At 37.1% G+C, this 19055-nt stretch overlaps 1 protein-coding gene across 1 annotated transcript in view; it reads left to right on the forward strand.

Annotated features, from left to right (window-relative positions):
- The window catches only part of LOC149775314 (acetoacetyl-CoA synthetase-like), a 94772-nt gene that overhangs the window by 26459 nt on the left and 49258 nt on the right, over positions 1–19055 (forward strand). Inside the window, exons 4-7 of the mRNA XM_089944162.1 lie at positions 9390–9503; positions 10083–10180; positions 17446–17560; positions 18264–18342. Coding sequence (XP_089800288.1) covers positions 9390–9503; positions 10083–10180; positions 17446–17560; positions 18264–18342 — 406 coding nt within the window. The remainder of the gene's footprint in view (positions 1–9389; positions 9504–10082; positions 10181–17445; positions 17561–18263; positions 18343–19055) is intronic.

Consider the following 19055-nt stretch of genomic DNA (forward strand, 5'->3'; position numbering starts at 1 on the left):
CTTGATGGTTACAGTGTATATGGGCTCATAAACCATACCTCCAGATGCTTGATTATACAGGACTCTACCAAGATCTACACTTGATGGCTACAATGTGTATTGGCTCATAAACCATACCTCCAGATGACTGATTATACAGGACTCTACCAAGATCTAAACTTGATGATGGGTACAATGTGTATGGGCTCATAAACCATACCTCCAGATGCTTGATTATACGGGACTCTACCAAGATCTACACTTGATGATGACTACAGTGTGTATGTGCTCATAAACCATACCTCCAGATGCTTGATTATACAGGACTAATAAGATCTACACTTGATGATGGCTACAGTGTGTATGGGCTCATAAACCATACCTTCAGATGCTTGATTATACAGGACTAATAAGATCTACACTTGATGATGGCTACAGTGTATATGGGCTCATAAACCATACCTCCAGATGCTTGATTATACAGGACTAATAAGATCTACACTTGATGATGGCTACAGTGTGTATGGGCTCATAAACCATACCTCCAGATGCTTGATTATACAGGACTAATAAGATCTACACTTGATGATGGCTACAGTGTATATGGGCTCATAAACCATACCTCCAGATGCTTGATTATACAGGACTAATAAGATCTACACTTGATGATGGCTACAGTGTATATGGGCTCATAAACCATACCTCCAGATGCTTGATTATACAGGACTAATAAGATCTACACTTGATGATGGCTACAGTGTATATGGGCTCATAAACCATACCTCCAGATGCTTGATTATACAGGACTCTGCCAAGATCTACACTTTATGATGGCTACAGTGTGTATGTGCTCATAAACCATACCTCCAGATGCTTGATTATACAGGACTAATAAGATCTACACTTGATGATGGCTACAGTGTATATGGGCTCATAAACCATACCTCCAGATGCTTGATTATACAGGACTAATAAGATCTACACTTGATGATGGCTACAGTGTATATGGGCTCATAAACCATACCTCCAGATGCTTGATTATACAGGACTAATAAGATCTACACTTGATGATGGCTACAGTGTGTATGTGCTCATAAACCATACCTCCAGATGCTTGATTATACAGGACTAATAAGATCTACACTTGATGATGGCTACAGTGTGTATGGGCTCATAAACCATACCTTCAGATGCTTGATTATACAGGACTAATAAGATCTACACTTGATGATGGCTACAGTGTGTATGGGCTCATAAACCATACCTCCAGATGCTTGATTATACAGGACTAATAAGATCTACACTTGATGATGGCTACAGTGTGTATGGGCTCATAAACCATACCTCCAGATGCTTGATTATACAGGACTAATAAGATCTACACTTGATGATGGCTACAGTGTATATGGGCTCATAAACCATACCTCCAGATGCTTGATTATACAGGACTAATAAGATCTACACTTGATGATGGCTACAGTGTATATGGGCTCATAAACCATACCTCCAGATGCTTGATTATACAGGACTAATAAGATCTACACTTGATGATGGCTACAGTGTATATGGGCTCATAAACCATACCTCCAGATGCTTGATTATACAGGACTAATAAGATCTACACTTGATGATGGCTACAGTGTATATGGGCTCATAAACCATACCTCCAGATGCTTGATTATACAGGACTAATAAGATCTACACTTGATGATGGCTACAGTGTATATGGGCTCATAAACCATACCTCCAGATGCTTGATTATACAGGACTCTGCCAAGATCTACACTTTATGATGGCTACAGTGTGTATGTGCTCATAAACCATACCTCCAGATGCTTGATTATACAGGACTAATAAGATCTACACTTGATGATGGCTACAGTGTATATGGGCTCATAAACCATACCTCCAGATGCTTGATTATACAGGACTAATAAGATCTACACTTGATGATGGCTACAGTGTATATGGGCTCATAAACCATACCTCCAGATGCTTGATTATACAGGACTAATAAGATCTACACTTGATGATGGCTACAGTGTGTATGTGCTCATAAACCATACCTCCAGATGCTTGATTATACAGGACTAATAAGATCTACACTTGATGATGGCTACAGTGTGTATGGGCTCATAAACCATACCTTCAGATGCTTGATTATACAGGACTAATAAGATCTACACTTGATGATGGCTACAGTGTGTATGGGCTCATAAACCATACCTCCAGATGCTTGATTATACAGGACTAATAAGATCTACACTTGATGATGGCTACAGTGTATATGGGCTCATAAACCATACCTCCAGATGCTTGATTATACAGGACTCTGCCAAGATCTACACTTTATGATGGCTACAGTGTGTATGTGCTCATAAACCATACCTCCAGATATTTGATTATAAAGGACTCTACCAAGATCAACACTTGATGGCTACAGTGTATATGGGCTCATAAACCATACCTCCAGATGCTTGATTATACAGGACTAATAAGATCTACACTTGATGATGGCTACAGTGTATATGGGCTCATAAACCATACCTCCAGATGCTTGATTATACAGGACTCTGCCAAGATCTACACTTGATGATGACTACAGTGTGTATGTGCTCATAAACCATACCTCCAGATGCTTGATTATACAGGACTAATAAGATCTACACTTGATGATGGCTACAGTGTGTATGGGCTCATAAACCATACCTTCAGATGCTTGATTATACAGGACTAATAAGATCTACACTTGATGATGGCTACAGTGTATATGGGCTCATAAACCATACCTCCAGATGCTTGATTATACAGGACTCTGCCAAGATCTACACTTTATGATGGCTACAGTGTGTATGTGCTCATAAACCATACCTCCAGATATTTGATTATAAAGGACTCTACCAAGATCAACACTTGATGGTTACAGTGTATATGGGCTCATAAACCATACCTCCAGATGCTTGATTATACAGGACTCTACCAAGATCTACACTTGATGGCTACAATGTGTATTGGCTCATAAACCATACCTCCAGATGACTGATTATACAGGACTCTACCAAGATCTAAACTTGATGATGGGTACAATGTGTATGGGCTCATAAACCATACCTTTAGATGCTTGATTATACAGGACTAATAAGATCTACACTTGATGATGGCTACAGTGTGTATGGGCTGATAAACCTTACTTCCAGATGCTTGACTATACAGGACTCTACCAAGATCTACACTTGATGGCTACAGTGTGTATGGGCTCATAAACCATACCTCCAGATGCTTGATTATACAGGACTCTGCCAAGATCTACACTTGATGGCTACAATGTGTATGGGCTCATAAACCTTACCTCCAGATGCTTGATTATACAAGACTCTACCAAGATCTATACTTTATGATGGCTACAATGTGTATGTGCTCATAAACCATACCTCCAGATGATTGATTATACAGGACTCTACCAAGATCAACACTTGATGGCTACAATGTGTATGGGCTCATAAACCATACCTCCAGATGCTTGATTATACAAGACTCTACCAAGATCTACACTTGATGATGACTACAGTGTGTATGTGCTCATAAACCATACCTCTGGATGCTTAATTATACAGGACTAGTAAGATCTACACTTGATGATGACTACAGTGTGTATGTGCTCATAAACCATACCTCCAGATGCTTAATTATACAGGACTAGTAAGATCTAAACTTGATGATGGGTACAATGTGTATGGGCTCATAAACCATACCTTCAGATGCTTGATTATACAGGACTAATAAGATCTACACTTGATGATGGCTACAGTGTATATGGGCTCATAAACCATACCTCCAGATGCTTGATTATACAGGACTCTACCAAGATCTACACTTGATGGCTACAATGTGTATTGGCTCATAAACCATACCTCCAGATGACTGATTATACAGGAATCTACCAAGATCTAAACTTGATGATGGGTACAATGTGTATGGGCTCATAAACCATACCTTTAGATGCTTGATTATACAGGACTAGTAAGATCTACACTTGATGATGGCTACAGTGTGTATGGGCTGATAAACCTTACTTCCAGATGCTTGACTATACAGGACTCTACCAAGATCTACACTTTATGATGGCTACAGTGTGTATGGGCTCATAAACCATACCTCCAGATGATTGATTATACAGGACTCTACCAAGATCTACACTTGATGGCTACAGTGTGTATGGGCTCATAAACCATACCTCCAGATGATTGATTATACAGGACTCTACCAAGATCTACACTTGATGGCTACAGTGTGTATGGGCTCATAAACCATACCTACAGATGATTGATTATACAGGACTCTACCAAGATCTACACTTGATGGCTACAGTGTGTATGGGCTCATAAACCATACCTCCAGATGATTGATTATACAGGACTCTACCAAGATCAACACTTGATGGCTACAGTGTGTATGGGCTCATAAACCATACCTCCAGATGCTTGATTATACAGGACTCTACCAAGATCTACACTTGATGATGGCTACAGTGTGTATGTGCTCATAAACCATACCTCCAGATGCTTGATTATACAGGACTCTGCCAAGATCTACACTTTATGATGGCTACAGTGTGTATGGGCTCATAAACCATACCTCCAGATGATTGATTATACAGGACTCTACCAAGATCTACACTTGATGGCTACAGTGTGTAGGGGCTCATAAACCATACCTCCAGATGCTTGATTATACAGGACTCTACCAAGATCTACACTTGATGATGGCTACAGTGTGTATGGGCTCATAAACCATACCTCCAGATGATTGATTATACAGGACTCTACCAAGATCTACACTTGATGATGGCTACAGTGTGTATGGGCTCATAAACCATACCTCCAGATGCTTGATTATACAGGACTCTGCCAAGATCTACACTTGATGGCTACAATGTGTATGGGCTCATAAACCTTACCTCCAGATGCTTGATTATACAGGACTCTACCAAGATCTACACTTTATGATGGCTACAATGTGTATGGGCTCATAAACCATAACTCTAGATGCTTAATTATACAGGACTAGTAAGATCTACACTTGATGATGGCTACAATGTGTATGGACTCATAAACCATACCTACAGATGCTTGGTTATACAGGACTCTGCCTAGATCTACATTTGATGATGGCTACAATGTGTATTGGCTCATAAACCATACCTCCAGATGATTGATTATACAGGACTCTACCAAGATCAACACTTGATGGCTACAGTGTGTATGGGCTCATAAACCATACCTCCAGATGCTTGAATATACATGACTCTACCAAGATCTACACTTGATGGCTACAATGTGTATGGGCTCATAAACCTTACCTCCAGATGCTTGATTATACAAGACTCTACCAAGATCTATACTTTATGATGGCTACAATGTGTATGTGCTCATAAACCATACCTCCAGATGATTGATTATACAGGACTCTACCAAGATCAACACTTGATGGCTACAATGTGTATGGGCTCATAAACCATACCTCCAGATGCTTGATTATACAAGACTCTACCAAGATCTACACTTGATGATGACTACAGTGTGTATGTGCTCATAAACCATACCTCTGGATGCTTAATTATACAGGACTAGTAAGATCTACACTTGATGATGACTACAGTGTGTATGTGCTCATAAACCATACCTCCAGATGCTTAATTATACAGGACTAGTAAGATCTAAACTTGATGATGGGTACAATGTGTATGGGCTCATAAACCATACCTTCAGATGCTTGATTATACAGGACTAATAAGATCTACACTTGATGATGGCTACAGTGTATATGGGCTCATAAACCATACCTCCAGATGCTTGATTATACAGGACTCTACCAAGATCTACACTTGATGGCTACAATGTGTATTGGCTCATAAACCATACCTCCAGATGACTGATTATACAGGAATCTACCAAGATCTAAACTTGATGATGGGTACAATGTGTATGGGCTCATAAACCATACCTTTAGATGCTTGATTATACAGGACTAGTAAGATCTACACTTGATGATGGCTACAGTGTGTATGGGCTGATAAACCTTACTTCCAGATGCTTGACTATACAGGACTCTACCAAGATCTACACTTTATGATGGCTACAGTGTGTATGGGCTCATAAACCATACCTCCAGATGATTGATTATACAGGACTCTACCAAGATCTACACTTGATGGCTACAGTGTGTATGGGCTCATAAACCATACCTCCAGATGATTGATTATACAGGACTCTACCAAGATCTACACTTGATGGCTACAGTGTGTATGGGCTCATAAACCATACCTACAGATGATTGATTATACAGGACTCTACCAAGATCTACACTTGATGGCTACAGTGTGTATGGGCTCATAAACCATACCTCCAGATGATTGATTATACAGGACTCTACCAAGATCAACACTTGATGGCTACAGTGTGTATGGGCTCATAAACCATACCTCCAGATGCTTGATTATACAGGACTCTACCAAGATCTACACTTGATGATGGCTACAGTGTGTATGTGCTCATAAACCATACCTCCAGATGCTTGATTATACAGGACTCTGCCAAGATCTACACTTTATGATGGCTACAGTGTGTATGGGCTCATAAACCATACCTCCAGATGATTGATTATACAGGACTCTACCAAGATCTACACTTGATGGCTACAGTGTGTAGGGGCTCATAAACCATACCTCCAGATGCTTGATTATACAGGACTCTACCAAGATCTACACTTGATGATGGCTACAGTGTGTATGGGCTCATAAACCATACCTCCAGATGATTGATTATACAGGACTCTACCAAGATCTACACTTGATGATGGCTACAGTGTGTATGGGCTCATAAACCATACCTCCAGATGCTTGATTATACAGGACTCTGCCAAGATCTACACTTGATGGCTACAATGTGTATGGGCTCATAAACCTTACCTCCAGATGCTTGATTATACAGGACTCTACCAAGATCTACACTTTATGATGGCTACAATGTGTATGGGCTCATAAACCATAACTCTAGATGCTTAATTATACAGGACTAGTAAGATCTACACTTGATGATGGCTACAATGTGTATGGACTCATAAACCATACCTACAGATGCTTGGTTATACAGGACTCTGCCTAGATCTACATTTGATGATGGCTACAATGTGTATTGGCTCATAAACCATACCTCCAGATGATTGATTATACAGGACTCTACCAAGATCAACACTTGATGGCTACAGTGTGTATGGGCTCATAAACCATACCTCCAGATGCTTGAATATACATGACTCTACCAAGATCTACACTTGATAGCTACAATGTATATGGGCTCATAAACCTTACCTCCAGATGCTTGAATATACAGGACTCTACCAAGATCTACACTTTATGATGGCTACAGTGTGTATGTGCTCATAAACCATACCTCCAGATGATTGATTATACAGGACTCTACCAAGATCTACACTTTATGATGGCTACAGTGTGTATGGGCTCATAAACCATACCCCCAGATGATTGATTATACAGGACTCTACCAAGATCTACACTTTATGATGGCTACAGTGTGTATGGGCTCATAAACCATACCTCCAGATGATTGATTATACAGGACTCTACCAAGATCTACACTGGATGGCTACAGTGTGTATGGGCTCATAAACCATACCTCCAGATGCTTGATTATACAGGACTCTACCAAGATCTACACTTGATGATGGCTACAGTGTGTATGGGCTTATAAACCATACCTCTAGATGCTTGATTATACAGGACTAGTAAGATCTACATTTGATGATGGCTACAGTGTGTATGGGCTCATAAACCGTACCTCCAGATGCTTGATTATACAGGACTCTACCAAGATCTAAACTTGATGATGGCTACAATGTGTATGTGCTCATAAACCGTACCTCCAGATGCTTGATTATGCAGGACTTTAGTAAAATCTAAACTTGATGATGGCTACAATATGTATGGGCTCATAAACCATACCTCCAAATGCTTGATTATACAGGACTCTACCAAGATCTATACTTGATGGCTACAGTGTGTATGTGCTCATAAACCATACCTCCAGATGCTTGATTATACAGGACTTTAGTAAAAGCTAAACTTGATGATGGCTAAAATGTGTATGGGCTCATAAACCTAACCTCCAGATGCTTCATCTGATACACAGTCAGGGACTTAAGCTCTTTCAGAGTGCATTTAAAACTTCCTCTTCAGAAAACATCAGTGTTCAAGACAAATTAACCATCATTCTATCATACATGATCAAAATTGGCTCTTCACTATGCTAACAAAGTATCTTCTAGCCCATCTAATCCTGTGTAGGCACAAATATCAAATCTTATACGCTGCAGAACCAAACTTTACTCCACCTTTTGACATACAAATTTGTCCTCACTTAGAAATGGCAAAAATTGAAGTTGGAAACATTTCAAAATTCTTCTACCAAATTGACAATGTGGTTTTAAAAAATCTTCCAGAATAATATTTGATCTTTGCATAATTCTAAAGTCTTCAAGAAATCCCCGCTTTTTTCAAAGTAAATCCAATGAAATCGGAGTCCCCTATTGTAGCCATATGTCCCTGTATATAGATGGTTTGAAAGATTGAGACAAAATTGGAACTGCTATTACAACACTCTATGACACTGTCTTGAGCCAGTTACTAGTTTTTACTGCTGAAATTACAGCCATTCTCAGAGTTTAGGATATATTGAAACCTCTCAAAAAACAAATTACATCCACCGTTTTGGATTCCCTTTCCACTTTGAAAGCTTTGCAGAATCTTAAATCTGATACACTGTCAGGGTCTTAGATAATAGAGAAGCATGATGTTATCATACAATCTGGGAAAGGTATTAAGTACTTTTGGATACTTAGTCACCTTGGCATTAATGATAATGAAAGGGCAGATAAAGCAGCCAGAGCTACCCTGCACTCTACCATAATTCCCAAATGGAAGGTCCCATATAGTGACTTAAATTATTGTAATTTCCTGCACAATTCATTTTTCATTTTTTCATACTTAACCTTTTGTTGGCACTCCATATTTACCATTGTGCTGAAGTGATGTAAAGCAAAACTACATACATACATACATACATACATACATACATACATACATACATACATACATACATACTTGTGAGAAGCAATCAAAATTTTCAGTTTGCTAATTTAAAATTTCAAGCCTTTGACTTAACATTTGCTGATATTCACTATGGAAAGTCACTGCAGACAGTTAATGTACTTTTAATGTGGTTTCAGTGATTTAAGGCACTCCATTTCTCAAGAAATGCATAATTCCACACTAAATGAAATATTTATAAGTTTGCAGAATCAGCATTGCCTGAATATTGACATGATTATTACAGGTGAGAGTGGTAAGAAAATTACTAAGAAGACTTACAGAGAGCTATATCAGTCCGTTGCACTGTATGCTGCAGCCATGAAAAAAATGGGTGTCAAGAAAGGAGACCGTGTTGTGGGTAAGACACTGTGACTATGAATAGGGGTAAGGTGAACTGTATATCCATTTTTGAGGCAATCTTACCTTACATTTTCAGAAGGCACTCTGTTATTTAGAATATTATAAATTCATTTACTTTCAAGGTATTTATTTTCATAAATTGGTAAGAAAATGTGATTTTATTGTCATTAGGAATCTCTAATGCATCTTTACAGGTTGATATGTGGCCACTTTTCCATCATGGATATTTAAAAATCAAGAATTCTCCATCTGGCCAATTTAATCAAATTTTTGCTTCCTTACATTTCTCATTTATTCCCAGAATGATGATACCAGTTCCCATTTCTAGTCCCCCTGGAAAAAACTATCAATTTTATTTGTCATTTTTAAAAAAACTGTTGTCACTCTTTGAATTGATGTTACATTGCCAACTGGTGTCACTCTTTTAATACAAGTTACATTGCCAACTGTTGTCACTCTTTTAATACAGGTTACATTGCCAACTGTTGTCACTCTTTTAATACAGGTTACATTGCAAACTGTTGTCACTCTTTTAATACAGGTTACATTGCCAACTGTTGTCACTCTTTTAATATAGGTTACATTGCAAACTGTTGTGAAGCAGTTGAGGCAATGCTGGCAGCAGCAAGTATCGGGGCAGTGTGGAGTTCTACCTCACCAGACTTTGGAGTCAGGGTATTCAACCTTATCATTATCTTTTATTAGCAAGATCAAAATTGAAAATACAAAGTGAAGTCAGTGCAGCATTATTACAGAAATGTTACTGTTCTGAAAGTAGATGGCTACAAAGTTAAAATTTTAAAAATGGAAGGTTTTTTGAACCAGCTGCCAGTAGATCAAGAGAAGGCTATTTTTTTAAATTATCTCTCATCCATGTAAGCAAGCATGGCATAGGGAGTGTCACTTGCCTGTATGAAGTACAGGGTAGCTTATGCCATACCCCTGGTGTCTTTGATGTCGTCTGCAATCAGGTTATTAATGCTCAAGTTTTATTTTATTGCCACTGCTGCCAGTTTTATCCATTAGATCTTCAACAAAGTTAGAGCGTTCCTTGAATCACTCTAAACCTTCACAAGGGAAGGTTGGTCAGAGTCACCAGCATATTTTTTTTTTACACATATGACTTTGTTAATCAGAATTAGTCCAACATTTTGTCAACCAAGCAGATGTCTTGCTGGTCTGCTTATAGAACTCAGTCCAGGTGTGTTTTTTGTTACATTATTTGGAACAACCACTTGTCAACCAAGCAGATGTCTTGCTGGTCTGCTTATAGAACTCAGTCCAGGTGTGTTTTTTGTTACATTATTTGGAACAACCACTTGTCAACCAAGCAGATGTCTTGCTGGTCTGCTTATAGAACTCAGTCCAGGTGTGTTTTTTGTTACATTATTTGGAACAGCCACTTGTCAACCAAGCAGATGTCTTGCTGGTCTGCTTATAGAACTCAGTCCAGGTGTGTTTTTTGTTACATTATTTGGAACAACCACTTGTCAACCAAGCAGATGTCTTGCTGGTCTGCTTATAGAACTCAGTCCAGGTGTGTTTTTTGTTACATTATTTGGAACAACCACTTGTCAACCAAGCAGATGTCTTGCTGGTCTGCTTATAGAACTCAGTCCAGGTGTGTTTTTTGTTACATTATTTGGAACAACCACTTGTCAACCAAGCAGATGTCTTGCTGGTCTGCTTATAGAACTCAGTCCAGGTGTGTTTTTTGTTACATTATTTGGAACAACCACTTGTCAACCAAGCAGATGTCTTGCTGGTCTGCTTATAGAACTCAGTCCAGGTGTGTTTTTTGTTACATTATTTGGAACAACCACTTGTCAACCAAGCAGATGTCTTGCTGGTCTGCTTATAGAACTCAGTCCAGGTGTGTTTTTTGTTACATTATTTGGAACAACCACTTGTCAACCAAGCAGATGTCTTGCTGGTCTGCTTATAGAACTCAGTCCAGGTGTGTTTTTTGTTACATTATTTGGAACAACCACTTGTCAACCAAGCAGATGTCTTGCTGGTCTGCTTATAGAACTCAGTCCAGGTGTGTTTTTTGTTACATTATTTGGAACAGCCACTTGTCAACCAAGCAGATGTCTTGCTGGTCTGCTTATAGAACTCAGTCCAGGTGTGTTTTGTTACATTATTTGGAACATCCACTTGGGAACGTAATTCATGCTAAACTACTTTTCTCATCACACCTTAATGAATGTTGTTTACAGGATAGTCCCAATGTAGCAGTTGTGTCTCACTGGCATGTCTCCTTCTGTAGGTATGCTGTGTTGGAACTATGGCTATCACATTTATAAATGTTATATTTCCTTTAAGAAATAAAACCAATCTATTTATATGAGATCTTAAATTTTTGTATTAGACCATAATGGGGGTGGCTTTATCGAAGAATAAAGTTATGTAATAATTACCCTTTATTACATCATATTTGTTCATGAAAAATTGTTGTGAATTTATACTAAAATAAAGTTGATAAATTTGTTACATTTTTAATCTCAAGCTCTGAATGACTCCAGCAGGATACATATCCATCCCAGTGACTTCAGTTGAATGTACATTACTGCATTAGTCAAGTTTTGACTTGATAGCTTGGAATCTGTCAGCTAAGTTTTTTCTGTAGGAGGATGAATTTATATTTTTAGACGTAATTAATAATTTCATTGATAATTTCCAAATAAAATGACTTGTTGAAATATATGTACAGATCTCATCTCAAAACACGATAGTAAAAATTGGCACACAGAGATGAAATAATGTATCATTGCCCATAGATAAAACTGATAAAGATACATGGGCTATACATGTATAAAGCATATCAAAATTTACCAGTCATTCAAGATAAAAATTAAAAGTGGTAAGGGCATTTAACTCTGCAGTACTTTTAAAACCTTGCACATACGGTAGAACGTTTTATGTCACCCTCTTAACCATCAGTCTCTGTTAACTGTCAGGGCATTGTACGTCAAAATATTAAAAACAGGTAAATGTACATATGTAAATATTATGATTTTTTGATGACCCAGTCTATTGTATAATATTTTGAATGTACATTATCTTTTGTCCTGCTAATCTCATATCCGCCATCCCACACTGATGGATAATCAAAGTTCTACTGTGCAACATGTTGAGTGGTCTCAGGTAACATATTATGGCCATTTTCTATTTTAGTGTAATTTTATCATTTTCAGGTGAACATGAAAGAAAGTATGTGAGCCTTAAGCCTTAAATCATTCTTGAGTTAGAATAGTTTACTGGAATCAGCTTCAATGAATGGATTTATGTATGTGGTTTGGGTGATTGTGCTGGCACTACCACATATGCTGGCACTACCACCTAAGATAACTCTGTTGCACGTAGGACGAATTTCATCTCTTTTTGTTGCTATTTTCTGCATCTGTGAGCAATTTATAAACTTCAGATTTTTGTCAGCCATTATTGACTTTACCTGCATTTCAGATTTTTATTAAACATGATTACCCACATGCATTATTAGTTCCCATTTTAGATACTGTGAATTAAGTTTTGGTGGGAATCAGTTTTGGGGTTTTATGGAAAATTATTTTTGTTGGTACTTTATTTATGGATTGGAAAAGGGCTTCAATACTTTCCATGGAAAAATCACTCTGTGTTGGGTCTTTAAAAAATTTTCACAGTTGGTAGCAGCATTGAGATTCACAATATTTCGTACCCTTTGAAAAATAATGAATTGATGGTATCATTATTTTTACAATGGACCTTTCCACCATAACTTGCCATCCAGAATATTTGGACTAATGTTTGGTTCAATAAAACAATCACAAATTTGGATCAAACCTTGTGGATACCTTGCTGTTGGGTAAAAAAGAATCTTAGCATTCTCACCATCATTTCTACATCTCAGACTTACACTAAAAATAAGTTGATAGTTTGTACTTGTGGTAATCTTCTTACTGATTTCAAGGTCAAAAGGTCAAAGGGCAAGGTCACTGTAGGTGTAAAAGAAAATGGTTCTTAACAATAACATCAGTTCTACATAACAGACCAGGACCAGACATTGTGGATAGCTTGTACTTGCAGTAAGGAAGAAGTCTGTCAATTTTGGGGTCACTCTGACTGAAAGACAACAAAAAAATGGTTTCCGTAAAGTAACTAAAGTTTTACATCACAGACATGTACTTACCTTTGTGGATGACTTGTACCTGTGGTAAGGAAAAAGCCTATTAATTTTGGGGTCAAAAAGTCAAAGACTAATTCACTTTGACAGAATTAGGAACATGTTTTTTTTACACCACATACCTTGACAAAGGTTTCTGGAGGGCTTAAACTTAAGGTGTAGAAGATTTTAGACCCAAAAGATCAAAAGCCAAGGCCATTGTGCTGAAAAAAGTGAAAGTGAGTTTTGTGTAGTAACTTTTATTCTATTTTAAATTCTTTGACCAAACTGTGTAGATGGTTTGTAGTTAGGATAATAAAGCAGCCAATAGATTGTGGGATCAAGAGGTCAGAGATCACAGTGATGCTAAGTCTAATAAGAAAATAATGGTTTCTGAAAAGTAATGTATGATCAAGACTGCATATTGTGACCAAAAGTCAAAGGTTGAGATCATTGAGATCCATTGGATGATACTCTAGAGAGTCAACCGTGAGAGCTAAGAGTCAACTAGTTCATTGGGTTTTAGAGCAGTTGTTATCAAACTTTATTTGTTTAGATTCATTCAAATAAATCTTGTGTAGATCTGAGGTCTAAAATGTTTATTCAGGGATCGCACAAAACTTCGTCAATGTCTCAAATTGCAATTTTTTTCTTTAATGGCAACAAAATATACCATTTGGCAATTTTTTTTATTTATTATTGGCAACATTGTTGGATGTTAAAACTTGTATATGCAACCATTGGTTTGGAGTGGAGAAATTCAGAGGCCCCGTGAAAGGAAGCTGCAAACTTGACACAAAATGCACTCAAAATTATCTATTGTTACATAACAAATTCTTTGTCCATATTGACGAACCATCTTAACAGTGCATTGTTATATCATAATCCACTTATGTTGACATCTAGCATGAGTATTGTATGCTGTGAGATGTTCGCTTTTTCGTTGTTGTTGACATTTCTGGTAGTGGAGATCAACTGGACAAGTCATTATCTCGTAATCTATGTTTTATCAGATTTTTGGCCGCTCAAAATTAATTTATATATTTACAATAGACTGACATTTGTATGTGGATGATAAGTAAAATTCCTCTTCTTTTCACTCAGAATTAAATCCTTCAGAACACTTACATTTCCTGTAGTAATCCCTGTAATCACACCAGAACAGCATCACTCTACTACCACAAATGTAAAAAAAAGAAAGAAAAAAAAAAGAATCTTACTTCTTTGTCTATGCAGTAAGGCAGGGAGGAACAATGTCTAAAATTGACAGAATGACTACCAATTCCTTTTTTTAAAATGTACCCAGATAAAATAGTTTGCTGAAATTTCGAAGAAAACAGATTACCTTTGAAGCACTGATTGTTATGAAAATGTAATAAGCAAATAAAAAAAAAGTCTCAATCATGTGATACAGTTATTTGATGTTGCCACAACAATAAGAAATGGGCATTTGTTTGGTTCTCCAAAGCTGGCCTTTAGTGGTGATTTCAATAACTTGTGCACCCTTCATCAAAGAAAGCCTACTAAAATCTTCAATAAAAACAAAGAACCTTTCTTCAAAGGAAGTCAGTACCAAACTTAATTAAAAGCAATGGAATCTGAGGGATTGTTTCATTTTCCAACGTGACTGGAACACATTTAATGTGCCATGAAAGTTTCCTTTTCACAGGAAAAAAGTTTATGCTTACGAAGGCTACCAACGGTGGATTTAAACACAAACTAACTTTTACCAACTTGGGACATACTGAAAAGTTAATGTGCTTCATCATTTGTTACGTGATTTTGCTATTTTTTTCCACTGAATTAAGACCTATATGACCTGTGACAAAATTATTGAATATTTTAAATCTGTGTGTTTGCATATTTTTGATGGAATTACTTGTATTGTCAGTCAGTGTATGTGATTAGATTCACGGGTGAGTACATGGTGTTGATACTCTATTCATGCTATACATTAGACATGTATATATAAACAGTATACACATATGTGTACCAATGCTTGGTTCTCTGGATAAAATAAAATATTATGTATGCCTTCACTGTTTTCAGTGCAGGTGTATTCTCATTTAATATACATCGATTTAAGATGGTAAATGTGCCAATGAAGCACGTATTTTTGTGCCCACATTTATTACCTACCCACCGCAAATGTTTTTGGGTACATGCATCATTTTCTTCAGCTAACTAACCTGGTTGCGTATAACACGGTTGGGTTCTATGGCTCCCAACTACTGTGTTATAGCAGGTTCACACTGTACTTTGTTTCTTGTAGTACATTTTTTTTATAATTAAGCCTGAGGTAGAATAAGAAAATGAGTATTTAATAAAAAGGTTACTGAACTTGTATGGGAAAATATGGACTCGTTTTCTCGGAAGGATACTTCACTCCCAGAAGTCTTGCAGTATCCATTTAAAAAAACCCACTTGTTCCTATCTTCCCATATAAATGTTGTAACCTATAAATACTTTCTACAATCATTCAAGTCAGAATTCTGTTGTCAGCTTCAACAGATATCTTTCATTATCACTTTATAAACAGACACCAGTGCAGGAGGCATGTCTCAGCCATCCATTGAAACTGTCCATCTTCATGCAAAACATGACATCACTTCCTCATCACAAAGACATGTCGCATCACCTCTTATCATCAGCCTTCCAGATCACTTTTTAACAAGGAACACACGTTTTCTTTTCTGGACCCTAATGTTTCTGAGAGTGCAAAGAGCCACATGAGAGTTCTGGTTAAATGAGACTGTTTATGTCTGCCTGGACAAGAAGAATGGCACATGATTTAAGATGTGATAACAAATTACAGCGTAAAGATGATGCTTCTAAAATGGCTTTTGACCATGAAAATTCAGCTACAGTTTACAAATAATCAATTTTCAACATATTAATTCATGAAATACAATTCTATTCAGTTTTTGCTTATCTTTCATCATTATGCATTTTACATTCTTGCATTTTGTTGATGGCATGGTAAGGTAGCTGTGTGTCATAAGTAAGACATCAGCAAGACTACGACTGAATCTTAAATGGATGGTCAACATATTAATCAGATAAATAAACGGATAACCAAAGCTAGAAAATGGCTGAATTGATAACCTTTGATAATGATCCATCTGTTATCTTGTCAACAATAATTGATAGCTGTCAAAAAAAGGAAATAGAGTATCTTATGTAATTTTCTTTTAAGTATATTGTGCTGATTTATCTACTGCATAATACCATTAACTGTAACTCATATACAAGTATATTATTTTCAAAAGGGGCTCATGTGGCCAAGTGGTCAAAGGCACTCATCCTTAAAGATCACTGACATGTCACACTGTGTGGGTTCAAGTCTCAGGTTCGGCCAATGTGGGTATGTGAAAAAACTTGCCAGCAGCTTTCTGTGGTTCATAGGTTCTTCCTGGGGTTTTCTCGGGTTTTCAGGTTTCTTCCACCACCAGATATACTGGCCACCATGTATAGCCAATCATGTGCTGAAAAATGGCTTTAAACAGACAAAATCACAAATTATCCTTAAAAAAAAAATTGCAAATCCAAGATTTAAAAGCCCAGTTTACATAACCACTGTTTAATGATTCAATCGCTTTGCTTTATGTGCATAACTAATTTTCTAATCCAAATCAGATGAGTTTATAGAGTTTTATGTGACACATTTCTGCTGACATTGTCATAATAATTATAGAATAACCTTTTTGTCAAACATTGGGTAATATATAGTAACTTGCTCATATCCAGTCAGAATGCTGTAATTCAAAATACCAATATAATACATTTGGTCACCTTTCAGGGTGTATTAGACCGATTCACTCAGATCCAGCCAAAGTTAATCTTCAGCGTCAATGCTGTTCACTACAATGGCAAAATTCATAACCACCTGGAAAAGCTGGTACAGGTGGTACAAGGTAAGTGCATACTAATTACAGTAATTTCTAGTGCAAGGGTCTCAAACATGTGGCCCACAAGCCACATGCGGCTGCCAAGCTGTATCCTGTGGCCAGCAAAATGATTGGTGTTACAAGGTGTCATGATTGATAACAAAGGTGGTGCGGCCCTTGGGCCATCAAAAATGCCTTCATGCAGCCCTCAGGGTGGTTTGAGTTTGAGACCCCTGTTCTTGTGGATCATGATTGAGAATAATATATCAATCAGCTTTCTTTAGTCATCTAGAGAATTTGAAAGTTAATGTCTTCATCCATGCAACAGTGTCACATAAAATGTTACAATGTTGTAAAAGTAGATGGCTAAATGTTAACAGTAAGTAAAAGTAACTGGTATATAAGTTGCTGCTCGCTGCAAATGGGAACACTGATTATCTTTGAACGCCTTAATTTATTTTAGCAGCAAGAAAATGGAAAGCAGTTTTTCTTGGGCATGTTTTAGTAGTAGTGTTTAATTGTTAGCATTCTGTATATACTTCTTATGGAAACCAGTTTTTCTTGGGCACATTTTATTAGTTTACCAGTTTTTCTGGTTGGCTTGTACTTGGGGTAAGGATAAAAGCTGTTTATGTTTGTAAGGCAAGTGAGAAAACAATACCTTCATCATAGTCCCCACATCTGTTACCAAGACAATATTGTACATTTTTGTAACCTTTTTGTTTTACAGGTCTGCCAGATCTGGAGAAAGTGGTTGTAATTCCGTTTGTCCCTGAAGCATCCTGTGATATTTCTCATATAAAGAATAGGTGACTATTTCTAGGAGAAGTACTGTATGTCCAAAAGCAGACCCTGATCTGCTGTCCCAAAATGCAACAGCAGATCATTTCTGCTGATTACTCCTAGCAAATTGCATAGAGTCAGATCTACCAGTGTATTATGTAAAAGCAGATCTTCGTCTATGCGGTTTGCATTTGGACTCGACTTCAAAGTGAGTGTGTATGGTACTTGTTGAAGATTTCTTAGATTGCAACTTATACTGATTTGTTGCACTTGTTATTGTATTATTTTCACAGTTTTAATAGATAACCCAGAAATTTCATTATGTGTGTGATTGTGTCTATAATCCCATTCTGAATCAAGTGTCAAAATTCTAATTGCACTTGTAAGATATTTTCCTGAAAAGTAATGTTGCCGCCAAACAATAATACACTCCATTTTGAAATGTACCAGAAAATTAATTTTCTATTCCATATTTTTTGTCTTCTTCAGTGTTAGTGTTATCCTTCATCTGTGTCAGCTTAATTCATTTATTTTATACTTTCTTTATAAAAAAAATATGCTTTAGAATTTCACCCAACAACTCTAATTTACATCAATCTATAATTTTTAACAAAATGTAATTATTTATTCAGAGGTTCTGTTAATTTTTATCTGGTCATTGACAAGAAGAGCTTATGTGAAAGCCTGTCATCCAGTGTCCATTGGCAACAATTTTTATCATTACTTCTCCTAAATGACT

This window comes from Sinohyriopsis cumingii, chromosome 19 (assembly GCF_028554795.1).
Source record: "Sinohyriopsis cumingii isolate HCF-2022 chromosome 19, ASM2855479v2, whole genome shotgun sequence".
In the NCBI taxonomy this organism is placed as follows: Eukaryota; Metazoa; Mollusca; class Bivalvia; order Unionida; family Unionidae; genus Sinohyriopsis; species Sinohyriopsis cumingii.